At 47.9% G+C, this 27,462-nt stretch overlaps 2 protein-coding genes across 2 annotated transcripts; one reads left to right on the top strand and one right to left on the bottom strand.

Annotated features, from left to right (window-relative positions):
* Window positions 1-1,631: 1,631 nt before the first annotated feature.
* On the bottom strand, window positions 1,632-18,500 carry CSUI_000214 (histone lysine methyltransferase set2). The gene is made up of 13 exons (XM_068060448.1): window positions 15,647-18,500; window positions 15,032-15,248; window positions 13,687-13,873; window positions 12,620-13,320; window positions 11,401-12,098; window positions 10,147-10,538; window positions 9,251-9,317; window positions 6,902-8,507; window positions 6,372-6,448; window positions 5,584-5,712; window positions 4,149-4,235; window positions 3,619-3,758; window positions 1,632-2,762 (listed from the first exon to the last, which is right to left on the bottom strand). Exons 1-13 carry the CDS (start codon window positions 17,147-17,149, stop codon window positions 2,264-2,266), a joined length of 6,303 nt encoding a protein of 2,100 aa, XP_067927578.1. The 5' UTR covers window positions 17,150-18,500; the 3' UTR covers window positions 1,632-2,263.
* Window positions 18,501-19,277: 777 nt separating this feature from the next.
* CSUI_000213 (uncharacterized protein) lies at window positions 19,278-27,368 on the top strand. Its single transcript, XM_068060447.1, has 2 exons — window positions 19,278-20,611; window positions 21,654-27,368. The coding sequence occupies exons 1-2, from the start codon at window positions 19,650-19,652 to the stop codon at window positions 26,935-26,937; spliced, it is 6,246 nt and encodes a 2,081-aa protein (XP_067927577.1). The 5' UTR covers window positions 19,278-19,649; the 3' UTR covers window positions 26,938-27,368.
* Window positions 27,369-27,462: the final 94 nt, after the last annotated feature.

Here is a 27,462-nt window from a genome sequence, read left to right as displayed (position 1 = left end):
TGCTGCCTAACTTGCTCTGCTGTTACACTTCCTCCCTCTACTCAGGGAAATCTCGCACGCGCCGCCTCCCCGTCCAAAGCTTCGATGCTTACTGCTTCCTCAATTGCATCCTTCGTGTTTCGGGGTCTGCGAACATACACTACGTTACTGATTTCCGGCCACAGGTTTTCAACAAAGGCCAAAGTCCTCGCCTCCTCAATTAGATTAGGGCACTCTGCTGCCACTTTACTGAATCTAATTAGCCAGAAAATCAGGGAAACTACTACCCACCAATGAGAGGGGACCGTGGAGAAAGGCTCTCAGATTCCCCGCCAGCGGCCGCAGAGGGGTTGCTGAACAGACTGCCGGCCGGAAAGTCGACACTTGTAATCCCGGTTGCCATCGACAGTACCCGGGTGAAGGCGTTGGTTGACAGCGGTTCGCGGGCCGACATTTAAAATAGAAGAATAGCGGAGCACTGCCTACAGCACTGCGCAGCGCAAAAGGGCGACTGGCGCTAAGTCCGCTAATGGTGAAGAAGATGGACGCTACGTGTTATTATTTGACTGTGTTAGAGAAATAAGTGATTAGGAGGAAAAAACTACGCTGGAAAAATGGTCTAAGCTGTGTTGGGAAACTTATGTGAAGGTAGGTTGAGCGCTTCAGAGCTCGCAAGGTTTGACACAGGGAGTCTCCGGAGTATACGTTTCATCGGCTGCTCGCCTACAACTCCAGGTTCGCAGACTCGTCAATATATGAATAGAGACTCTGATGTGGGCGTACCATCGGTTTCTCGCCTGCCTATGCTTGTTGAAGGACTTCACCTGGATAGCTGTGGCGGCACTTGAGTGGGAGGTCAGGTATGCAGGAGGCTGACCACCCGGCAAACGTGCCGAAACTCAATGCAAAAGGAACCAGTGTGGATCCTGAAGGCTGCTTTGGCTGTCTGATCTACTCGCCCCGAGCTCAGCTCATTGGAGGGTCCCTACAGGCCTCCCGTGGGCGAGGGATAAAGCCCCTAACAAAGAAACTCAAAATCAGAGGTCCTCCGCGAGTTGTTCTCCCTCTCGTGGTGTAGACACGTCACTCTTGGGTCGACTGCGTGCTGCCCCTGCAGACCCAGACACACGGTCACGTGCACACTCACGATTCGACCGTCTCTGACAGCTTCACACTCGCCAATCCTTCTTCAATTTGAGAATAAAACTGACTTACTATATGCATAAAAGAACTGTCTTAAAAAAAAACTGCTCCCTTCTCTCCTTTTCTCTCACTGCCCCCCTAACCTATGTTGGCTCCGTCGTGCACGCGCTCGCTGTACTCGTTGGCTCGAATAAGCTTACTGAAGTGCCAGTTCAGGGGTTAGCTCGCGTTTGCACACAGAAATATGCCCACATTCGTAGAGAAGGTATAACACGTAAGTGTGTGTGTGAACCTATGTTTCTGCAGCAAAAACCAGGGCTATCACTCAGAGACACCCGTGTATCACCTGATTAGTGGTGCTGATACAGCCGCCTACAACAGTAAAGACACGGCTGTTGTTTCGACAACACGTGGGCAAGTCGGGAACTTTCTTTAGGAAATCTGCGTCCGGCGCCTACTCCGGGTATGTATTCCCGCCCTCAAGTGCCGCGATCCATAAGACACTCACAGGGATGTACTGCCCTGACGATGTACGTCTGTTCGCAGCCCGCGGAGTGCTCGCGAGCGGGCATGCAGCAGAAAGAAATGACAACGTCATTAGTAGGCAGCACACTACAGCTCATACACTACCGTCAAAATATCTCCGCGAAAAGAAACGATGAGGAGATCTCAAGCACGAATACTACAGGAAAAAAAGGAACGAAACAGGACTAGCCGGGTGGTTCACATTTCCGAAGTGTTTCTATGGCAACAAGTGGTGTTTTTGAACCGTCTGTATTTCTTTCTTTCCACTCGTTCACTCTGGAAGTCGTTTCCTCCACCTTGTTGCCGTGCGCGGTGGTTCGCTCTGACAAGTTCCTCCTTTGCAATGCACAAAGTAAACTGACGCCACCGGGTGGCCGTCTGTCACGGAAGAAATTCTCCTTCCTTGAACCCATCGCCAGTATACGAGTTGCGCGTAGGTAAAAGACGCGAGGCTGCCCCCAAGGAGATCTGAACACCGCCGGCGTTCCCATCTCGACTGCCCCGGCAAAGCCTGTTGTATAGCTAGCTATGTATGTTTGAGCGCAGCGTTCTTTCACTCCCAGGTTGCACTCGAACGTCATCGGGGGTCGCAGCAGCGGTAGCAATAAGAACGTCGTTATTCTTCTATATAACCAGTTTCAAAGAAAAGAGCCTCTTCTTCCTCTTGGAGTGTGAATGATTCCCAGATGTCGTTCACATGCAGACCCGCAAGCACAGGTCTACCAGAGTGTCTTTGTGGTGATATCTGATGATGAGGATGATGCCGGATAGTACCTGCCGACTTCCCTATGCCCCCAGCACCACCACCGACAGTCTGTGATGGCAAGGCGCCGCCACTATAGAGCGTCGATATAGTGGGGGTTCCTTCAGCAGCCTCAGGGCTATTACTATCTTGATGGCTTATCACCACCCCCCTGGTCAAAGTCGCACTCGTATTATTACCCGTCTTAGGATTGCTGTTTCCAGTCATCATTATCATACTCATCTCCTTCTGCCGGGCAAGACGATACTCCTGCTGATATGCCGAACCGGCTACTGTTTCGAGGAGTCGCAGTGCGTTCAATCGCACCCCTACGTGCATCCGCTCAGCTTCATTCATCAAGTGCCACTGACGTCTGAAAACAGATAGAAAACCACATGCCTCGGTCCTGCGCAGCAGAAACTCGCTCTGTTTTCCTGTTCGGCGAGATCCAGCACGCACGACAGCAACAGTCATACAGAGGCTAAACCGGGTACGATGTTACGTGGGTCTCCCTGCAAGCAAAGCGTTCATTGCTTCGGTTTTCTTGCTGTAGTAGGTTTCGAATTCTACCGCATGAAGTAGGCTCGTGAATGTCTGTACCAGCATTGCCAGTACCCTTTCCTCGCCCCTTCATCATATCTATAGACACGTACAAGAATACTCCGTCCAAGAAGAACTGACTCGCCCACTTAATTCAGAAGCAGACCTGCTCGCGCTCTGACGATCCCCCCGTCCTCCGTCCGTCCATTCTTAAAGTTTTACAGGTTTTGTGGCCGGAACTACCGCACTTAGGCACTACGGTAACATGTGTGAAAGCAAACTAGCGTCTTGTGTCAAGTTTTGTTCTCGGCTTCCCACGAGCTGCTTCTCTAACACACATACACATGGTGCAGTCGCGGATACAACTTCAGTCTTGTACTCTTGCCGGTCCGGCCCTAACAGTGAGGGTTTTCTCTTGATGTTCGGCTTAAGAAGAGCCCGAGATCTGTACCTTCAGGTACAAGTATTTGTATGAAATGATACTGTCGCCTCTCTCTCCCCCCTCCTCTTTTAGTCGTCGTGTGGCCTGTCCGTGACCTATGACGGGGCGGGACTGAGACAGGGCCCTGTGCTAATGCTAAGTTCAACGACGAAGCTTCTTCAACGAGGAAACGACGCACAGAAGGTAGGGGCGGGGAACAACAACCTCGTCCTCCCGTGACAGGAAATGGTAGTTTGCTTCAGGATACCTTGAATCGGAAAGTAAACATGCGGGACAAAGGGACCGTCCTTGGTCGTCTTGGCTTAGTTCGGCGCAGTCGGCATGGTAGGCCTCGGCGCATGCATCACACACACTCACGACTCCCTCGCTGTCGCATAACGAGCACATCTGAAAACAAAAAAAGAAAGAAGCCGTTTCTTTTCCGTATCAAGATGATGTGGATCATTCAACTTTAAGTCTCTCCAAACCCAGCGAATGGCATATGTGGCTCCTGGTCATTTGACGCCTCTTGTAGGACGACATCCTCCCTGACAAGAGGAAGGAAGAGAGTGCTTGGGCTCTTGAAAGAAGTTGCTGCATTGGAGAGATGCATGCAAGCTACAGATACAGATCCAAGGAAACCAGGACATTCCCTGTGCACGACTATAGATGAACACATATGTTTATTCACTAGCAAAAACAAAGATACAGAAGAAAAGGCTGAAGACTAAGCAGAAGACGCCGACGCTTGGTGATAGAATCAAGAGAAAGAGAAACATCACTACTTTCACTCCTCACCTCCGTCGATCCCCAGTTGAGATCTACAAGGTCTTGTAATGCCGTCTGCGCTGACCGTCCAGAAACAGCGGCGGCGCGTATGGCCATCTGAACGAACAGTACACATCACAAAGAAAAAACAACATGCAAGACAAAGAGAGAGAGAAAGAAAGAACCACGGCAGAGAGTGTTCATGTTCTCCTATCTATCCCCCGCTGGAAAAAGAATGAGGCCGAACTGATACGGGAAGAACAAGAGCACTGCTCAAGTAGACACAAGTCACCATAGTATGAGGGGTGTCCACTCCCCTTCTCTTATCTCTTTCGTCTGAGAAAAGAAGACTGAACTCACTTCCTTTACAAAAAATGCATGAGTTCTGACCATGCAGCAGCACCTTCTGATACGGCCATGATCACTTGCCTTCACCTGGGATTTGCCATCCTTTCTTCTATACACAGGTATGGCAGGAGGAGAAAGGGTTCCCTCTTTCCTCTCAAACAAGCAACCATCCAAAGTCTGTTTGAACTAGACACAGATAAACTGCAGAAGGAAAGAAGGTCCCTTGGTTCTCTAATAAAGAACACCTGAGGTCGAGGTATATATGGCGATGGCACGGGAAGGCTTCTTCTCATCAAGGGTATCTTCATAGACATCATCAGACAAATAGAGATGAAAAGCATTCCTTTGCGTACAAACAGCCTTCTGAGAGAAAAGAGTCTCTTGTGGCATTATACGGTACAGAAACAGAAAAGACCTCATTCACTACACAGGTTTAAAAAAGCCCCTTTGAAAGATATCCCTCAGCTTCCCAACCAACTAGGTAGACAAGAGCAGCTCCAGGGTCGAGCTGGACTGCAGAGCTCGTCTTTTCCAAGAAAAATTCCAGCTATGAAGACATCACATGAAAACTGTGTTTTTCTCAATGAGTTGTGGTCTTCGTTGTGAACTCCCAACTAAAGGAGAAGAACACTGGGTGTCTAGAGATCTTCTATTGACACCATTGGACCAAAACTCAGAACTGCACTGCACGTCTACACGACTCTTTGCGCTGAACGCACGCGAGCGTAAAGAACTAAATCTATTCCTGAGAGCCTTCTTGGACCCATACTTACATATATATATATATATATACGTAGTGTATATACACATACCTACATATGCCTATCTGTGAGTTACATCACGTATACGTGCACCGGCTGGATCTATCTATCTATCTGACGGGGGGACAATTGTGTTCGAGAACTCTGGACTCCCGTAGTTGATCTGGTCGTATCTCTTGACTTCTTCCGCTTTCGCCCCTTCATCCTTCTTTTCTTTCTTGCTAGGCATCCCTGCTTCTCCATTCGATAGTGAAGTTGAAATTGAAAGGGAGTTCGGAGTTCTGCATTCTGGCGCAAAGGCTCATAAGATGTAGAAAGCGTTGTGCAAGTTGGAGGGAGAAACATGAGCTACCTACATTGGAGAGAAAGAACTTCTTGGCTTTGTTAAGTCGCTCTTCTGTCAGTATCGAGTGTCTTGTGGCTTGAACGAGAACTTTATCATTGAAATCGCTGGCAAGCAGACTCCAGGGTATGTCCATACAGAGCTACATGAAGACAACCACACACACTTAAGGAGACGAAGATGTCTCATAGAACTATCAGTGAAGGTTTTGAGAAGCAGTTTGCATCCCTACGACTCCACCATGCCCACAAGATCTCAAGACCTGTTCTCTAAACAACCTGTGTTAGGGTACATATGAAACTGCACAAATGGAATCCTATCTACAGAACCTGTCTCACAAGAGTCAACACTTTCTTACAGTTTGTGAAAGGTATATGCATCAACACGCACCTTCCTAATAGCCTTAGGTCATACATATACACATGTAAGAATGGAATTTTCTATGTAACCCCGGGCTGATGTCTTAAAAACTCACGAAGGCCTTCTAAGACTAATGAACACTTGTAAGACTTGCAAGCAGCCGCGACGCACAACTGCACATCCACTCAGTGTTGAGACTTCCCTCTGTAGGAGATATCCAGGCGGTCTCCCATAAATGATATGATAAATACAGCCACTGATCGCGTCATGCACTGCATGTCCATTGCTACACGACGAGAGTATCTTCTGTATGTGCCACACTTCAGGGCGGGTGTATCTTCTATTGAACACTTTGCTCTACGCACTCTCCTAAAACAGACAGGAAAGAAAGACACCCTGTTTGTTTCCCACCCTCCCCCTTTCTTCTCCCACCGTACGTACAGTTTTTGTTTTACTTCTCGCGTACTCTTCGACCGTTTTTCCATCCAGAAGAAGAAGCTTCACAAAATTGACAGAAGCTGAAGAAGACAAAGCAGGAAAAAGGTAAACGAGAGATACAAGCTTCATAAGCTGAAATCCACACAAGCACACCTTCATGGCCTAATAGTATCGTCTTAGTGTTCGAGACTGCAGCAGCACCCGCCAAGCTTTTTGTGGAGCGAGGTGAGTAAATTTAGACGTAGGTAAGAGTAATGAGAGACCTCGGAAAAGACATGGGACACTTGGGACGGCTTCAGGGAGACATCGAATGGTTGCATGAGAAAGAGTCTGTACAAAGAGACACGGGAAGGAAACCGACTAGGGTATAACAGAAAACTATCCGTTTCACATCGACGAAAGAAAACTCTGACTAACTTTTGCCTGCGATGTATCCCACCCTTTGTGCCCTGTCACACCCGTTTGCTTTCGACCGCGTCCCGCCCCGCTCCCCGGCCCCCTTCACCGAGTAGGGTGTATGGATATGTGTTTACCATCATAGAGGTGAAAATCGAAGATGAATTGAGCGAAGAAAGGATTGGAATTCTCCGCTTCGAGGAGTCGTTTCTCAAGCCACTGTCTTGCTTGGGCACTTGTAGAGATGCCATCACGACGCCATGTATAAGGAGAAGGAGGCGGAATCCTTTCAGCGCGTGAGAAATTTTGAGAGGTGAGAACTTGGCAGAGTTGTCGGCATAGGAGATGGTCGAAGCCTTCTTTTCTCTTGAGACAGTTATCCGCAACAGATATGAACTTATTTCTACGACTATCCCCACCAATTCGTCCACGGCACCGGCTACTCCCACAGAAACAGATGAAACCTTGTCCAAAGCCTTTACGTGTAAAGCCATAGTCATATGAGATTTCCTCTCCAGGGAGAATAGGACGTAATGCAAAGATGCCCATCCTGTATGTGCCATGAACACTCACACGTTGTAACGTACAGTTCGGTTCACAGCTATGGTTGACAAGGCGCGCTATGTTTCCTACCCTTGTACTATCTATATAGACATGAGGCATAACCTCCATGACATACCAATGTTGTTTCTTTCCTTTACGTAACTCTTGTTCTGAATAAGCTCTCATACGTAGAGCTAGCAATTGAGAATCAAGAACTTCCCCTACATACTCCACAACAAGTTTTCCTTCTTCGATCTTCTCACGTGCAAACACACCTAAACCCTTCTCCGGGCCACATTCTTTCACATAGCATAAGTTATACCCACATGTAGCTGCTGTCCCGCCATGACTGCTACCGCCACCGCCACCCATCCGTTTGAACTGTCGATTTCCACAGTCCATAGCTCCAAAGCGACACCTACGCCGATCACATTGGATGCCGCGACTACGGTTAAGACAATCGCCTTCACATCGATTCCCACTACATACACACACTTCATTACAACCTTCTGTCCGTGGGGCTCGTAACAGATTTCGGCAATGTGCAGGATAAACACAACTTGTGATGAATTGGAAGTTCAAGCGGTTATCAAGGGACGATGACGTTGTTGAAGAAGAAGAAGAAGACGCAGGAGGAGAAGTGAGAGGTGACTGTGATGTTCTCCTATTCATCTTCTCTTGTGATATACCTCCTGTATCCTTCTGTTGTTTGGCTGAGGAAGACTTCCTTTTATACTTGCCAACTCCCTCTACTGGCGATCCACGAGTAGCATCTCCGTTCTCTCCTCTCTCTACACCCCCGTCATCGTCTTCATCTGAAACGTCATCGTCTTGATCATTCGTTGACAAATCATCTCCATTTTCCTTCTCGCTTCTCTCTCCTTTCTTTCGACGGGCATTTCGATTGTTTGACAGGCGTCGCGGTGTGTTCGTGCGTCGACCACTGCTGCTGTTGCTAGCCCCAGGCACTCTACGACGACTATGAGAAGAAGAAGACGAGATAGTCTCTTGAACCCCCAATGAGACATCGTCTTCAGCACCACACGGAGAAGACCGACAAACCCCCGACGCATCATGACGCCCTCTCCTCCTGCTGTTGGGTCCTACCTCTTCTTCTGTCTCTTCTTCAAGTTCACATGTCTCCCAAACATTCTTCTCAATCACACTCACGGGAGGAAGCAATCCTGATGTGTTTCCAGACTGAAAAGAATACACAAGGAAGAAAGACACACGAAACAAGGAGGGTAAATAAGGATAAGTTCAGTGAATGAACTACAGGAAAAGATGGGTGTATTTCAGCAATATGGGGAGCGTGTGTTTACCATCGGTCCTGGTCTAAAAACTAAAACCACCCCTATACACACGAGAGACGATTGTGGCGATGACTGTCGTAAGGAGAAGAAAAGAAATAGGTAGAGTTAGATGTGAAACGATGATGACAAGATGTAAGAAACATAGGAAACCACCACCCTACATCAGATTTGTTCTTTTCTCCTTTGGATTCTTGTATAAAGAGCAAAGGTCTCCGAACACCGGGCATGATCTTCTCCTCTACGCTATAATAGACGAAAGAAAACTTCTCAGTCACCTTGAGAAATACTGCTCGAAGACGAGATAGAGACAGATTCTGAGCATGTTGGTGTTTTTCTCTTGTACTCTCCGTAGCTCCTCAGAGACAGACATCTACTAGAACTAGACTTTCTCCGTCGTAGACTTCGCCTGCAAGAACGTCCTCCCTGCAGTATCTCTTCCAGTCGAGGGGCTGTCAAGATCCTTCGCATGAAGACAAGGAAAAAGAGTCGCTCCTTCTTCATACTTGCTTTGATGACTAAAGAGAACACTTTTCTCCGCCTCTCCCTCCCTCACAAAAAACTCCGGAAGAAAAAAGCCACAGAGCATCCCACCAAGAAAGGAACATAGAAGACCTTATGAGTTTCTCTTACGGGTATTAGTGAGTCGTCGTCATCATCTCGAGGTGAAGAGAAATCATTCAAGTGTCGAAGCATATTGCTGTAAGAACAGGAGAGAGAGACAGAAGGTACAGGATAAGAGACACATCGTCCCGGAAGAATCAAAATCCGCAGAACGGACAAAGACGAGAAAGAGAAGACGAAAGGAAACACCGCGATGAAGAGATAGGCTTTGGACAAAACAATTGCTTTCTTCTTTCTTAGTCCTCTCATTCTCTGACACCGAGTGTTCAAAATAGAGCAACAAACTCAATGCCGTCACCCCTACATGAAGAAAGCCTATACAAATATATGTACAAGGCAATCCTTTTCTCCATCTCATACCATCGTACTGAGTAAGCAGAAAGTAGCTAGACGAGCAAGAAAATGGATAGAGGTACCACCCCAGGTTCCAAGTGACGTGGTGCGCTTCTCATGTATAGGGTTCACGAGTTCGCGTGATCACGAAGCAAAAAACATACGCCGGCCCATAGGAAGACATCCACGTATATGGCTTTGATATCTCCACATAACCATAGACGAGTTATGCCGGACAATAGATCTGTTTTAGTCTAGTGGCTGTAGTAGTTCTACGGAGAGAAAGAATGTTGAAGGAAAAGACCTGACTTGCTGAAGATCAACAGACCTTCCACGGATACACAGGTAGGGCGGACATGAAAGATCGCAGACGGGAGAAGGGCCAGCGGTTCCTTTACAAGGCTTATAGATCTTATGAAAGGAGAAAAGATAGTTGCCGACTCCGTACGGCCTTTATACACGAAAAACAAAGGTGTCCACTCTATTTATTAGCCGAGGTGACAGAACGGGGGGGGGGATTATGGCGGTCAGTTAAAGCTCGACGAAGAGTCCCTTCCCTCGCTAGAACTTACTTCGTGAGGCTTGTAATACATTCAGCTCCATCGACTATAGTGTTGATAAGTTCATCAGGAATGAAACCTGCTGCTTCCCTGTGCTGAGATCCTTTCTTCTTCTTTGATAGCTTCCTCCTTCTTCCTATTGCTGGACTGCTACTGCCCTGTCCCGAACTCCCCGTAAGAAACGTTCCACTCCTTCCTTCGAACCGTCCCCTATTACGTTTCTCCGTATATTTGGAGACACGACAAAAGTCACATAGAATCGCACCAAGAGCATCATTCAAAATCTTCGAGGCCGGAGGAACACATCGCCCGCAGAAACTCGCTGAACATGAGTGGCATTCCCAGATGTCCACGAGGGGAGAGAGAAGAAGATTCGGAAAAGGATCTGGCCGAAGAGGTTTATACTGCGGGTGCAAGAGAGAAGGGAAAGTCGATTCGAAAGCTTTGATTTCGATGGTCGCCGAAATTGAAGAAAATATAAAGAAACAACCGAGGTGATGTACATCGGTACGAGGAACGACAGGCAGTGCATATTTCACAGTTGTAATGTTCTCGAGAGAGGTATAACTGCCTAGATAGACTACAGCTACGAATTGGAAATCATCGACATAAGAATTAAGTAAAGTGCACACGAAAACTGCTAGAGCAGGACGGATTGACAGATGAGAGACAGAGAGCCAAGCGGGAAGAGACGAGTTGCGGGGCGTTGGGTAGGTGTAGTAAACAAAGTCCATGGCTTTCCTTCTCTCCTGGTCTACAGGATGATCCAAGGTCCATCTCATTCTAACGGAATACACAACAGCCGCCATGCAGAAGACGTAAAACAAGCGACGGTTAGATCATCTGTCGAAGCGAAGATTAATCCAAAGGTAGCGACGAGAAAAAGCACAGATTACAAAGGGCGGGCTTCATACATACGGAAGAGATCTAAGTCTCACATATATCTAGAAGCTAAGAGAGCCATACACCGTCTTCATTGTGTATACAGAAGAGCACAGATATATGAAAAACAACGCAGGAGAACACCTAAGACGTTTACCCCTTACGAAGACACTCCACTCTTCTTTTCAGTCTTTCTCGGTGACTCGCGAAGTGGGATGATGGTTACCCGCTACGTCTAGAGACGATCTCGAAGTTATCCCCCTGAGGGCTGTCATCATCTGTTAGCGATAGGGATGGTAATCACCAGAGAGTAAGACTGCAAGCACCGCTCTACAAGATTGAATCCACTGGTAATAGGTATGAAGAGGAATGATTCTTCCTTACCTGTTTAGAGAAGATTCTCTTGTCTGTCCATCCTTTTGTGGCCTCTTTGGCGAACTCAAAGCAAGCTCGTGCGAAAGAGATACGTTGTTCTACAGCTTCTAAGCCTCTTTCCCAGGGTGACAACGGCGTTGAAGAAGAAGCAGATGAACAAGAAACGAGAGACGAGGAGAAAGAGGAGGACGACGAAAGAGACTTGGGCTCGTCTCCAAGTTTGTCCTTCTGCTGCATGTCGACACCTGAAGATGATGAACTCCCCAAAGGTTGAGAGAAAGTCCCTGATAGACTCTGCTGTGACGGGGATGAATGGCTATCAAGATGATCACCTCGTTCATTCTGTTCTTCTACAGGAATCTCCGTACTTGCTTTCTTTCCTCTCTTCTTAACTCCTTTCTTTCCCCCTAGTTTACCTTCATTCTTCCTGTCCAGAGACGGGTGTTTAGATGTTGCTACAACCTCGACAGCAGAGGAGACCACTTGGCTTTCATCACCATCATGGCATGCTGTTGTGGTTTGTAGTTCTTTTGGAGTTTTCTTCTTCCCTGCCCCCCCTCCAGACTTGAAGAAAGGTGGTAGAGGCAAATACAAATCATCAGCTAGCTGAGCAACTTGACGCAGCTGTGTCTCCCAGGTAAAGTGCTGACACTCGAGGGCGTAGCAGGATGAACAGAAATGCCGTGCGCATATAAAGCGCTCTCGGCCTAGAAAGACAGAGGAATGAACAGACAGACGGACAAATAGAGAGAGAAAGGTAACAAACTCAGGATGACAGAGAGAAAATAATGAGGAGAAAGTCACCCGTAGGGAATGCTACAGGGATAGTAAGGGACAGAGACAAGAGTTACCTATACATGTATCTACACAGAGAGAGAAAGAGACGAGAAATGGGTTGTGAAAGAGGAGTGCTATACCCACAGAAAAAAAGAAACTTTGCTAGCCTTTAGATCTCTTCTCTCAAATATGCGTAGCAAATGATATTTCTTGTTTTGACAACAGAGCAGTCCCTGGGTCCAACACTGAGGTCACCAAAGTCATGCATGCAAAGCGACTCAGCAAACCAACCGTTTCTCTCTATCTCAAGACCTCCCCTCATAAGAATGGCGAAGTGGCGTATACATATACAAGAAGATGAAGAGGTCATCAGGGATGAATAAACAACTCCTCTTTTCTTCTATGTCTGGAATACAAGAGAAAACGCATGACGCGAGAAACTCTTTGTCACCTTGGGCATCGAAGAAAACTTCTTCTCCAACATCATAGAGAGTCCTTGCCGCCTCTACAAGACGAGAGCTATTGACATCACTTGGTGCAGAGCCATCAAGACAAGCTCTCTGACGATGAGGTGTCTCCCCTTTAGCCTTTTGACTCTGATCAGGGATTTGCATGCCTGAGACCGACTTCGTCGATAGAAACGGCAAAAGGCCATCACAGCAGTCTTTTACAGATGAGTCTTGATCGGCAGCCTGCTGCTGGTGTGGTTTTCTCTCTTCCCAACTTTCTCTTTCATCCTGATTCTCGCTATCTTTCCATCCGGGTGACCTCTCCTTCTTATCCTCCTCTCTCTGTTTGAGATCATCTTGTCTTCTCTCTCCATCGTTCGCCTCCCACCTCTTCTTCTTCTTCGTACCAACATCGGCATCTGTCTGAAGAAGGGTCGACTGCTGCTCCTGCTGCTGCTGACGATGATAATTTTGATGATAACGTTGAAGTTCTTTCATAAGACTCGTAGAGCATTTCCCTCCTCTCCTTTGTACGAGCCGCTGAAGGAGCTCAGGTGCTGGAGGAGAAGGGACGAATGGCCCAGGCTGGAACGGAGAGATGTGAGGAATCTTCTCAACACATGAGGGCCAGCAGAAAAATCGGCGACAAAGCATATGACTGCATCGAGCTACTTGTCGACGTGGCTTTCGAAGACCACAGCAACTGAAGAGAAGGAAAACACAACAAAAAAAGAGGAAAAACAAGACACTACACGAATAGCTTGCTGGCACGGCTGCATATATATACAGAGACGCACGTTGTTGAAAGAGAGGTACTTGCATACACACCTGCAGCTGCCTACTTGTGTAGCGGCTTCTTTAGTCATATGAACAAAACTTGTTGAGATGCCTCTCTCTTTCCCATCGCATGCGAGTCTCATCATCCATGCCTCTGTTGTTACCTTGAAACGTTTCTGACTACTAGCGTTCAGATGAAGACTAGTGGGCTTGGGGGGGGCGTTCTCTCCCTCTCACTCTTCTCTCTCTATATATCTATAGGAATCTAGGAAGTAAGGTGAAGTGGACTGACCTGCATTTGATAACTTCATCGCAACAATCTTCACAATGAAAAGAAAAGGACCTATCCGCGCCTCCACCTCCACCATCGGGGCTCGGGGATACGGTAGGAGACGTGAGATCAAGGCTCAACCCTTCGAGGCCTACACATTTACTATGGAAAGCTCTCTGGCAGTACCCTTCGCATACAAGCATCGGGCCTGTACATAGACAGAGAAAGTGAAAGAAGAAAAAACAAGCGTCGGACTTCAATCCGTTGCAGAAAAAAGGGTCGCGGACCTCTGAAAGAGATCTCCAGTTTAGAGTTGTAAGTTTCTCTTCGCACGCGACGTGTGTGAAACCGCCATAAATATAGACCTATATTGGGGCTCTCACATGGGCGTGATACTTAAAGAAACCAAGCAATTGTCCCATCTTTCCAAACACAACCAAGTAGCCAAGAGTGGAGTCTCCTAGGAGAGAAGACAAGAAAGATGGAGAAAAACGAGCATTCAAAACACGTAAACTCTGAGATAGTCAGCAGCCTGAAGAGAAACGGGAGACGCCAACACCTCTATCACTTCTCCCTCTTGGCAAAGACAGTTACCTGGTCTCATCTCCTCAGCTCTCACACCTATACCTGCTTGGCCTGAGAGTCCTTTCTATCTGTCTTCTCGCCGTATGACTGTATATGTGTATACACACGTGTTAGCAGCCGCCGAATGAAACATCCAGGACCACACCTGGAGCCTTCTCGGTACAGGAGTAACCGTGGCTGGCTCGCCTCTTGCTCTCGTCCGAGGTAGACACATACAAAGAGAGACAGTAGAAGTCTGTCAAGACTTCTGTATCTGTTGTAAAGAAGCGTTGGATCGGCTATTCTCTCTCAGCTACTAGGCTGAGATCGCTCCGATGACGGAGACGAGAGTATGAAGAGGATAACGAGGGAATAGTGAAGCGAGCTCTTACTTGGGATATGGAATCGGAGTCTACGAAACGGGACTGCTGCATGCCACCCACGTGTGCAGACGTGTGTAGACACATTCTTATGTACATGAATGTATTTACATATCTATGCCCTCATAGGCGAAGCCGATGCTTTTTCTTCCTGACACCGTCAAAATGTACACCTTTCCACTAGCACATGCGTATACCTACATGTATATGTATCTCTCTCTACATGGAGAAGACTCCAACTAAGGCTGTATAGGCACGCACAGTCAACACCAGGTCTCTCACATACGTGTATACCTATCTACTTCAGATACGGATCTGAACAGGTATACCGAGGGGCTGGCAAGAACAAGTGGAGATTGTACGAAACTCGCCAAGCCCCCGTCGCGCCCTTTGCTTCAACCAGGAGCCGCTGCAAGATGTACCTGCATCTCTTTCTTCTTTGGCAGTATTGCACACTGCACAGTAACATTCTATACTGTCGTTCCAGCTTTGAGGCGCAAGCTGTTTGTACAGCTGAGATCGAAGAGCACGTTTCTCCTCCTCCGACACATGAGCCGTCCCACTGCTATTACTATCGCCATTTCCTTCTCCGGATCGACAGAGCTGTTGAATGGATCGCCAAGCATCGACTAAAGACATCTACAAAGACAGACTCCCGTCACCAAAGATGAAGAATACAGAAAACAGAAGATGAGTATCGAAAGCGAAACGGATACATGGATAGTTGATGTGTTGCTAGCCCGACAGCATCAATAGTAGTACTGTGCCGCTGTTGAAGTCTTGAATAGCTGTTGTACTCCTCAGTAGTACCTATGGCTGCCACTGGCACTTGATGAGGCAGACACTTCCTCGTTGTAATTCCCTAGACTTCTCTCTCTCTAAACAACAGATAAGGAGGGTTTGAAAACGCTTGGGGTCTATTGATAGGCAGGCGGACATATCATCCCCACACATACACGTTCAGAAAGGAAGATATACATGCATCTTCTATGAGATACAGCGATCCTGACGAGAAGAAAGTTGATCTAAACACTTACAAAGTCATTGCCCGTGGCTAGGGCGTTATAATTAGTATCCCCTAGAAGATGCTTCTGTACTTGTTCATCCTCAGGCTGGAGATCTAGTAATTCTCCATACATTGAATCGCATTCACTATCATAATAGTCTGGTGATGAGCACTCGAACCCCCCTTCATCTTCGACCTGTACTTGGGCTTTCTTCAGTGGACTATCTCTGGCTTGTTGTAGATCTTCTTCCTTCACTTCTCGAATCCGCTTTTGCTGTTTCCGTGCAAAGTCGCCATCTTTATGCCGGAATCCATCTCCAATGAGATGACCGTCTTTGTTGATCTGGGTATCTTCTCCATCACGAGACACAGAGGAATCTTCTGCTTGTCTTTCCTCAACAGACAACGATGCGCCAGTCGTCTCGGGTACCTTCAACCTCCGTCTCTTCTTCTCCTCTCCGTCTTCTTCGCCATCTCCTTCTCCTTGTGTCCGACTTGTTTGTTCTGTGTGAGTCCCCGTAGTTGACAGACCAGTTGAGGGGGCAACTTCCTTTTGATCTTCTTCTCGGTCGTTCCTTTCTTCGCGGATGGTCTTCCGCTTTTTCTCTCTTCCGGGAGAAGACGTAGAAGCTCCTTCTTCTTCTAGTGGAAGACGGTGAGAAAGAAGTCTCTTTCTTTGATTGATTAGATCGTCGGTCTCGGCTGCAGCTCGTTGAACCCGCCATGTGTCATGAGCATCGAGAGCTAAGGACGACGCAGCAACGGGATTAGCTTTCGCTAGTCGGCAAAGCTCTTCCTGGAGACGCAAAAGTTCAGGAGGGGGAGTAATTCCATACTCATGACGAGCATATGTTTTTCGAACTTCTGCAGAGGAGTCCCCAGTGGCGATACTACGGTGAGTGTTCATTCCATCTTTATCTTCTTCTCCATCTTCCTCGGTTCTCACCTTTTCTCTCATTTTCTGACGTCCGTCTCCATGGGGAAGATCCTCCGCCTCATTCTCTTTCCTCTCCCCTGTCGCTATTGGATTGTCTCTCTGAGAGGACGCGGAAGGTTCAGCGACGCTTACCATCGGTTCCTCTAACTCGCTGCCTGTTTTCCTCTGACGGTAGGATGGTAGGAGCTGTTCAAGTGAATAGGCGCCTTTTTTGCCTTGTTCTTCCTCTCCTCCAACACCACTCGCCTCCCGCCCCGGGTTCGAGTCATCTCCGTCGTCCTGTCGGTCTTTCTCTGCTTTGTCTCCTTGTTCTCTCCTCGCTAGGCATGATGCTTGGGCTTCTTCTATTGGCTTGAAACAAGTTTTCGCGCCTTCAGCCTTTTCCATGTGTCCAACGGTCTGGCCATATACTTTACCGTCTTGCTCTCTTTGAGGCGGGTGATCTACGACCACTCCCATAGCAGCATCTTCCTCACCAGTGACGTCATCCCGCTCCCCCTGATACCTGTAGCTCTCGTTGCCGGAATGTTCTGGTTCGCCTCCGTAGCGCTCTGGAGAGTCGAGGTGTACAAGCATAAGGTCGCCTTCCTCTTCCATTGGATCCCTGAGTGGACTATCGACGGAAAGGACGACGAGAGAAAGCTCTCAGAAACAGACGACGCGGAGTACCATAACGCCTTTTCTAAGAAGGGAAAAACCCAGAGGAGAAGTCATACTTCAACGTCAAGTGAAGGCTTTCTGTTCGGGTGTGACCGGAAGGGGCACGAGACCGACGGTTGTGAAAGTTCAGACGTCGACGATACAAGAAGTAAGCGAGGACACTTTCTTCTTCTCTCCTGGCACCTTCATCTCTCTCCATAGAACGCACGTGTTGCGCCCTTGGAGGGCCGGTCAGGAAGACAGCTAAAAGTTGACCTGTCTCTGCATCCAGAGAGGTACTCCTAAATGAACCAACCCGACGGCACTTGATCTAGGTCGACAGAGAAAAGGACTCACACTATGCTGAATAGAAAAGAACGACCGGAAACTCCAATTGTACAGCTTTAGGATGACCGGAAAATTGAGAGTGAGTGGCTGGGAGACACAAGAACCGTGATAGGTCAGCTGTGAAGATGAGATATCAAGTTGTTATAGACGGGTAGGTAAAAATGTCTACGGGACAGGAGGTTGTGCCTTTCCAGGGTGGCATACGACGAGTAGCTCACAGGGAGAAAGAAAGGAATTCCTACTAACAAGATGACAATGTAAAGAGACAAAGTGACATTTGAACCCCGCGAGCGCACAGAAGATCAGAGGGGTGAGTGTGAAGATGACTGGGAGAGAAAGAGGGAACGGCGATGACAAAAGAAAGCAGAAGGGAGAATACAACAGCTGCACGGAAAGAGAAGAGAACACTCGTGTTAGGACATTCCTTGCACCTCCGCCTCCACCTCTCCAGACCGAGACAAGCAAGACAGCAACCTGATAAACAAACAGCTCTCTCTCCGAAGTGCGACGCAAGACAGATGCGGCTCAAGTAACAGGAAAACCAAGGAGCTACTGCGAAAAAAGCTAAGAAGCGAACAAGCAAGGGCATCTAAATGTGGAATTCTCTACGATGTCTTGGTTGTTCCGGTGGACAGTAGAAGGAAGGAGACAAGGAAGTGTGAGCCGCTTCATTGGCCAGTCTAGCGGGTTTGTTCTGGTCTGCATAGACTCGTTTCCGGAAATTGTACGAAGGGAGAAGGCTTCAAGAGACCAGCGCCTTCTCATACGAGGTTTGCCGGGGACATCACAATCATGATAGATGCGGACGTTAATGAACGCAAACTTTCTTCCCGCACTTTCATTCGGTGGCGAGAGATGCAAAGGACAAGGGTGGTAAAACGATGATAAGAGTCGGGGGAGAAGCGACTATTTGATACGGAAGATCATTAGATGCGAGATGGAGGGCCTCAGATATATCAGAGGCAAGGAATGAATCGGTGTGCGGCAACATGGGAAGCCTTACTAGGACCAAGGGGGAACAGGGCATGCAACTCGTCGTGTTACCCGCCGAGTGGGAGGTGGAGGGCGCTGCCGTCGTGGCTGGCGAATGAGATCCTCGGGAGACAGAAGGTAGAGCCAGGGAGTAAGTGGTGGGAGAGACACGAGGCACGGCATCACGTGTGCTCTTCGTATGACCCCTATAAGCAGTGAAGGACGGGAGAGGCATTCTGCTTCTGGAAGAAGTGAGGATGACAACGCTGGGTCCTGGTATCAGCGAGTGTGTGTGTGGAACCCTCTACTTGTGCACACTATGAAAGAAGAAAGTTGCGAAGGAAGGAGGGAAGTCGCGCTCAACTTCCAAAGCAATCCTGGATGATCGATTCTAAGGACAACGGCAGCAAACTCAGCGAGGAAGAGGTGGAGGAGGATCGAGCTATGCTCACCCGAGGGAGGTGTGAGAAGGGAAGGAAGGAAGCCTCAAGACCTCGGTGCCGCTGGCAAAGCTGCTCCTCCGTTTCGAGTGTGCGTACAGCTTACATGAAATTCTTCTGGAAACTTGACACCACACGACCTCCGCTTCTTTTTCTAACGGTGTTTTTGTCCCTTTGTCTCCCTCATTTTGCTTTTGAGCCAAGCTGAGCACTCTTCTGTTACACTGTTTCTTGCTTATTCCTCCGTTCTCCGGCTGGCCGAGAACTGCGATTCGTTGTCTCGCTTTCCTTTCATTGTAGTAGGTGAAGATCAAGCGCGTCCCTGCACCTCTAATGCGCCGGTCTGCGACTTCCGGATGTTTTTTGAGCTTGTTTCTGTTTCCGTTGGTGTGCTGCCATACCTGAGAAGAGCGGAGGTGAACTGACGACACATCGTATCAAAGCAATGTATGCCTCTTTTCCTTTTACCTGAAAAGGTCTGTTTCCCGTCTTCTTTTCCTGCTACATGACTCTCTCACCCGATGCCGCCGGACATTCTCCTTTCAACTTCGCTTGTGTCTCCGTCCTCTTCCACATCGGTCCGCCCAGAGGAGGTCGTTCCCAGTGATTGTGTTGCTTCAGTGATGTCGGGGAGAGGATTGAGTCGCTTGTCTTAACCAGAAGCCTTTCCCGTTTTCCTTCGCGCCCCTTTAGCCGGCATGACGTCACGCGCAAAGGATGAGGGCAGAGGGGGCCAGCGTGCTCCCTCGGCCATTGGGCCTATAGTGCGTAGAATAAGAAGTCTTTTGTTTGGGAGAAACCTTTTGCAAGCGGGCGATGAAGACGGCCGTACGCACACCTATCACCACCGTGGCCAAGTATTTCCCTCTCTTTCTAGTCTTTTGTGCTTCTTACGGAGACAAGTCTACCAGTCTTGTTTTCATCTGGTTCAATCATGCCAGCAAGTGGCTATCGCATACGGACTTTTGGATTCTCCTCCGACTTTCCCACACAAGGCCGTTCACTGCTCTGCGTCCCTCCACAGGAAATCCTCAGGTTTTCTCAATGAATTTTCCGTTCCCTCCACATCGATCACTGGCGCAAGACCTCCGAGTCAAAAATCATCTTCGGAACAGTCGACCCAGCAGCAACTTATTGAACAGGGAGATACTATTCATCGTAACCGTAGTCACGTTTGCTCTTCTTCCGGTGTTAAGACTCAGTGTCCTCCAAAAGGGGGACTCAATGACCATGGTAACTATACCGATACTGCCAAAGACGTGGATGCCTCCTCTTCTTCTTCGTATCTTCCTTTCAAATGGACTCTCATAGCAGGAGGGGTATTCGTAGGCTTCTGTCTTGTTAGTTTCCTTGGGATTGTTCTCTGTTTTTTCTCTCCTTTCTCTTTCAACAACGGGAAACATGCTGGGACAGCCGCCTGGTTGTTCTTCCCTGTTCCATTCCATGTTAGTCGGTTTAGGATTCGTCTATTTGGAGGGCTCATCCTGATTATGTCTCTTGTAGTCGTGGGAATCTCGTTTCTTTGTGCCTATCTCGTGACAGCAACTTTCTTCGTCCCGCTGTTGAAGGGGCTGTCGCTACACCGGAGAATCCTTAGACGATGGAGAAGAGTCGCTGCGTTACTCGTCCTTTACCACAAGTATATTCGAGAAGTCTTACGGTAAGAAACAACGTCTCCTTCATCTCCCTGTTGTGGGGATGCTGTGAAGCACGTATCTTGGTTGATCTTCTCTTCACCTTATTGCCGTAACACATACATCTTCTGCTATCCCTGCTTGCCTGTCTTTCTATTCCAGCTCATCCGCCTATCCAAAAAGCGGACGCTTTTCTAATCCCGCACGCCTACTGTCGAAAGCTCTCTAGATGGAGTCATCCATCTGGGTGTACCTGTCAATTGATTTGTGTGACGCCATAGAAAGCTTACCCTTTCCTTGAATAGAATCCACTGTTTGAAGCTTTCTACTCTCTTATCTCTGTCTTACACATTCTGAACGTCGGTTGTTCTATTAGAAATCTTATGTCCGTAGAAATCGGCTCCTTCATACACGCAGAGCTAGGAGTCATGTAGCCTCTGTAGAACCACGATGTGTCGGACTCTTGATGATTTCGCGGTACGACTGTCTCACCAGCAGGGACACCCCCGAACCTAGGCTCCTTTTCTTTCTTTCTATCTATCTGTCTCCTCTCTCTCTCGCGGAGACTCTAGATGCGTCTGCTCGTGTCACCTCAGAAATAGATCTGTTGTGTTCTTCTCTCTCCTCTTACTTTGCGTCTTTGCCGTCTGGACGTTCTTTGCCCTTGTCCCCCGATGTAGTCTCCGCTGTCTCCAGCATCAAGCTGAGATGGATTTCTTGGATTTTCTTCATGGGTTATTCTCTTGCAGGTACACTTTCCGGAAGAAACTAAGCTTCCTTAACTGCCTATAGACATACAGAGTCCATCTAGATCCTTACCTGTCTCTGTGAAGGTTGTCGATAGAGACAGTGAGTATCTCTGTAACCATCAGATATACTGAAATGTCTATCGACCCCTCTACAGCGTATCATATCTAGAGACTTCTCTTCAACATAGTTATATATATATATATAAATGATGGATGGTAAGTTGTTTCAACACGTACATATATACATAGCTCAACACGTGTATGAAGTCCTTTCTTTACGCGTCTCCTTCCTCTTGTATTTACGTGATTTCTTCGACAGATGGAGTCAAGAAATGAACGTCACATATCGAGCTGTAACGTTAGATCGAGAAGAAGGGGGACCTCTCGGTAAACGTTCCGCTCCTCCCCTCTCATCTCCAGCATCTTCTTCACCTGTATTACCTGTACCTATGAAGGGGACGCCGTCTTCCCTTTCATTTACACAACCTCTCTCTCTCCAAGACGCTTCCTCAAACTCTTCTAATCCATCAGGAATCTCGAGAGAGAGAAAGAAGGAAGGACAGAAGTATTGTGAAGATATAAAGATGTTAAAGAAAGACAGGCGTCCATGTGGGGCGTCTTCTTCTTCGCCTATCGCCAGGCACGTCCGCCAAAGTACAGGTGAAAGGAGAGACCCGTTTTCTTCTGGAGAAGACAGGCAGGAGGAAGAACGTAAGAGGTGCAATGAAGAAGAAGAGGAAGTAGAAAGAAAAGACAAAGGACAGGAGAAGGAAAAGCATCACGAACAAGGAGAAGAAGTCGGTTCAGCATGTAGAAAGGACAGTTTGAATGAGGATGACACGAAAGGTGATGACAGTAGAAGAAGAGAAGGGATGAAAGTTGGTATCCATGACACTGTGCTTAAAGGAGATATGGAAAGGATCTCTTTGGGTCGTGAAGAGACGGACAGGCGTAATTCCAGCTGTTGTTCTGCAAGGTTAGTATCCATGACAGGGAGAAAAGGAGAGGGGGAAAAGAAAGACAGGAGGGGTGAAGAAGACGAGGAAGAGAAAGAGAAAGATGATCTTCATTTAAGATCTGTGTTTCTTCAGATGACTCTAACAGCCCAAGTAGGACTTGGGAAGGCTCGGCGATGTCTTCTTCTTATGACTTCATCCCCATCTCGTTTCTGTTCTACATCAAGAGGAGGAGAAGAAGAAGAAGACGAGAAGAAGAAGAAGAAGAAGCGAGAATCGTCTCTCTCTTCATCTGTTCTCATGGCAACTAGAACAACGGCTCCCTGGGGGGGGGTTGCTGTCTCTCTAAACCAGGTGAAGGCTGACCTTCTGAAAGAAAGGCAACGAGAAAGAAGCGAGAAGAAAAGAAATGAAGCCCTTCAACGCACAGGGGTGGATGGAGGTCGATCATCGTCTATGAAAAGTTCATCGTGTATGAGGATTTCCTTGGGCGAAATGAAGGAAACCGCGCATGAATATTGGATTACCGAACGTGAGTTCTGCTCAGCATTTCAAGCGTCTTTATTACATCTTCTCTCAGAGCTTAAGAGTCGCTTTCTCATTCCAAGAGAATGTCTCTCATCTTCTTCCTCTTCATCGTTTCATCATACTAAGAAGTCGACATGTGATGCCTTAGGATGGCAGTACCTTCATAAGAAACATACCCCTGTAAGATATCATCCCTCCTTTCTCCATCATCAGAGAATTCGGCCAAAGACCGTCGACTTCAGAGAGACTCAGGTGGCATCTCCTTTAGACGAGCTCCCTGCTTTACTTGACAACGAGGAGGAGGAGGAGATATTTGACAACCGAAAGAGAATCTCAGGGCGAGGTGCTCTTAGCAAAGTGGTCTTCAAGCGAATCTTAGAGGAAAGAGAAGCATTTCAGCAGCGTGTCATAAATGAGGAGAAGATGTCCAGAGATGCAGAAAACGGAAAGAGCGGGGAGTCTAAAACGACTACTCATAGGAAACCTTCTTCATTTTCGTCTCGAGGCGCGAAATGTCTTCATCATCCTAATCACCTCCCTTCACTGCAAGAAGAACTTCTAGCATCGGGGGGGGGAGCCGCAGATGAAAAGGAAGGAGGCAACAGAGCAAGGCAGCATCCATCGCATTCTCAACGTCCTTCACTGAAAGATGTGAATGGAGAGAATAAAAGAAGACTCACGGCAGTCGATACGGACGCAGTAGATACACAAAATGTCGGTGAGGATGGAGGGGCGTTCTTCTTGGTTAGAAAACACGGAGGAGACGAAGGGGGGAGCATCGACGATGATGATAATGATAATGATGATGATATGAAGGCCACAGCTTCGCATACTACAACTACTACTCCTACCACTCCTACTACTCTTGCTGGACATGAATCGAAGAAGACTTCTTCCTTTTCTTGTGGTTCTGGAGGTCGTGATCTGAAGGAGAAAAAGAATCGTTCGATACAGTGTACATCACAAGAGAGAGGAACAGTTTCTCTCAGTCATGAACCTAAGGAGGAAGAAGATACAAATGAAGAAAGAGAGACAAAGTCCAAGAGGAGATGGTGGGACAGGTTCATCTTCCATCGGTATAGAAGATGCTCGTTGTCTCCATGGTATTTTTGTTCCCAACAGGGCGTAGCAGATTTCTTTCTCAAGATTCTTCGGACCGTGGAAGAAGTCCTTGACTTTTACGAACTCTGGAAATGTTCTCTTCGCTCTCTCGACGACATAGATCAGGCTCTCTCTATAGCACAAGATCATCTTGAGTTCACAGTACCTCATCTCCATCGATCTCTTCTTGCTGACTGGGGACGCCTTGGCTCTTTCTCACCTGGAGTCGGGAATCGATTCTTGGCTCATTCCTCCCTCATCAAGGCATCGAAGACTTCGTCTTGTCCCTTTATGTCTTCTGAAGACAAACAGAGAGAAGAACATGTTCCCCAGCGTCATTCCCTAGACATGCATGATAAGAATAAGGGTGATCAAGAGAAATGTAGTCGACCTGCGTCAGACTCTCAGAAGAGTGAAGAAGACCAAAGAGGTAGAACACCAACCATAGACCCTTTTCATATGATAACGACTTTACTATGTTGTCCTCTGACTCCTCCAAAGACTTCTCCTCTCTTTCGGAATACCTTGAACGGAGAGCATTCATCAGATATACGCCTTGGCTTAGGCCGTCTCAGCCAGCATGTAGCTGCTGCCTTAACTCTCTTACGCTTAGGTCCTACAACGATAACCCCTGAGCTCATGACATCTCTCTCTTCTCTCAGTGAAAACGATCATATCAAAGAAAAGATGAGAACGAAGAAGACAACCTCTTCCAACCAAACTGCTGAGAGTGCTATAATGTCTCCTCTTGTATTCTCCGGTGATGATGGGAAGCAGAAGGTGACACCGCCGTGTTTGAGACTGAACAAGGGGGAGACAGGAAGAGCGTTGTGTATATGGGAAAAGGTAGGAAAGCGTATCAAGTTTCTTCATCCATACATCACACAGACTGTAGAAGATCCAAAGAAGAACTATGATAAGATAGAAGAAGTCGCAATGAAACTTCTACCTCCCTATAGTTCTCAGGATCTCGCAGAGGATGGCGGTGAGAAGCTTGATAAAGATCAGAATAGACAAGTTCAGACGGGTGCTTCGAACTCCTGTTCCACTTCAAGCGAAACAGGCGTCTGTGGCTCCTCGAGTTGTCGATCTTCGTCTTCTATGAGAAGGGCGAAGGAAGAAGAGAGAGAATGTGGAAGTAAGGGGAGAAGAAAGAGCGAACTCATGATGAACGGCGGGGGAGTGAAGTATGAGGGACCCGACGTATGCAGTGCTGAAGGGGTGCTGTCACCATGTGCATCGTCGGAGATTTTACCGTGCACAGACAAGATGGAGAGACAGGGGGTAGAAGAGGAAGGGGGAGAGGATGAGAAGGAAGAGAAAGATTCCTGCAGGAGTAGGAGAGAGGACAACGGTAGGGTGGATAGACGAAACGAAACCGCCATGGGGGAGAAAGAGACAGGGGAGCAAGAGAAGGAGAAAGTGACTAAGGAGTCGTCTTTTGTCAGTATGGATGAGTGGATTGATGTACTTCAGGATACTATGGAACATCTCGGGTTTGCGCAACAGCAATGTACAGCTCTATTACGCGCTTTGAGACAAAAGCAGCAAGGAGGTGCTGGGCAACTTGTGAGATCGCAGGAATCTGCCAGGGTGGGGTTAGGTCCTGTCTCTTCAGGTCATCTCTCGAAGGATGAGAGAGAGAAGCACGAGCAGGGGGGTAATGAAGAGAGCCGTTGTCATTTGGCTTTACCTGCTCCACCTCAAACGATGTTGGAAGTGTATAAAGGGCTTGGAGAAGAAGGAAAATCAAGTAGAAAAGAAGATCTACTCCTATTCGATGACCAGGTAGATCCTGCTACACTGGCTAAGGGGAGGCTAGCTGTCGGAGAGCTTCGTGAAGTTCTACGTGCTCATCCACGTGTCCATCAACAGCGTCAACAGAAGCGACTAGTGAAGGAGCTCAAAGCTTCACCCCAGGAGACATGTCAAGACAATGTACGAGGTGTACACGCATCGATGATTCTAGGGGAAGATAGTGTAGGGGGGAGGTGTAAGAGATCGAAGACGAAGATTGCAGGAAGAAACACACCAGGTATGGATGATGACGATGAGAAACTCATTTTAACGGTGAGAGAAGAGGAAGGAGAAGATGATGAGGAAGAGGACGGAGTAATTTCGCTACCACGGTTACGTGCGGCTCAGCGGGCAACCGAGGCGTTAAGTGAAGACGCAGCAGGTGACGGCGTTCAGGAGAACTCAGGAAGAAGGTTAGGACAAAACCGTACTGACGATGCTGGGGGTGAAGACAGCCATGATCCAGATAGAAAGGGTATAGATCGAATTCAGTTGCAAGATGGTGACAACACAGGCGTGGTTGTTTCAGGTATGGGTTTAGGTGTATGTACACCCGAACAACTAAGACTGGAGAGGCGTACACGTCAGCTGGCAGACCGGGCTGAAGCTCGGAGTCTCTTCAGCGAGCTCGATGCACAGTTCAGAAATCTGCGCAGTCCGCCGTCCCTTGGTCGGGCAAAAGAAGGTAACGCAGATCAAGAGAGGCAGGATAAACCTCCAGCAGGAGGACGGGTTCTGTGGGAAGGTGAAGATCATCAGCTTCCTTTGGACTTTGTACGGACGGAGCATTTTCTTAATACAACTCCGAGGATTCCATTCCCTTCTAGGGTCTCACCCAGTCCGGTAATGCAACGCTTTGGCAGGCAACAAGGAGAACGAGAAGAAGAACTGTTCTGTGGTATAGGAGAAGGAGGAGAAGAAGAAGAAGAAGACGATGAGGCTGACGATCAAGACTTTACCGTTCCGGGAAGGGATGAAGATTTTCAGAGGAGACGTCATTTGGGCAAGAGAGAGGTTTCGATTGGAGACTGGGGAGGTGGTCCGTGGTGTGTAGAAGGCAGTAGCTTAGATAGCGACGCAGATCATAAAAGTCGGATGAAAGATGAGGTGATGGCGGTGTCCGTTGAGGCAAAGGAGAAAGACGATAGTCTTGCCCCTATCAAAGAAACTACTGGAGACGCCTCACATGGAGGGCGTGATGGTGAGAGTCAAAGGAGATGAAGGCGTGGGCGCAGATGTCTCTTTTTTTTTAATTATCGTGCAGTGTGTGAGTCGTCACGCGTGTGGATCCATATACTCGTGAATGCATGCATGCACGCGTCGTAAGCGAATAGTAACTATATGTGAAACATCATCTCCGCCTTCTGGTCAAGATAGGAAAAACGTGGAGGATCAAACCATCAGTGACTGTAGGGGGTGGAAGTGTGTGTAGGATAAAAAAAGAAGGCCCCGGTTGAGAAGTATGTGATGGAATGAGGCTGAAGGATCTAACGTCAAGCAGGCACACTGCACCTGGTGACCTCTTAATATGAAGCTCAGTGGAATGACTAGGTTCAATCCTTCGTGAGCTACGTGACAGTGCTATGCTTTTATCTGAGTGTTCTCTGGCTGCCCTGTCAGGCGACTTATGCATATGTTGTCGAAAAATGGTGTGGATCGATCTTATAATAGAAACGAAATGCAGATATGGTCTGCCGCAAGATCGACAAACAGTTTCACCATCCGATGAGACTCGGGTAGTCGGGT

The sequence above is a fragment of the Cystoisospora suis genome, assembly GCF_002600585.1.
Source record: "Cystoisospora suis strain Wien I chromosome Unknown contig_98, whole genome shotgun sequence".
Classification (NCBI taxonomy): Eukaryota; Apicomplexa; class Conoidasida; order Eucoccidiorida; family Sarcocystidae; genus Cystoisospora; species Cystoisospora suis.
Note: the sequence above shows the minus strand (reverse complement) of the source record. Positions and strands in the feature narration are given on the sequence as shown.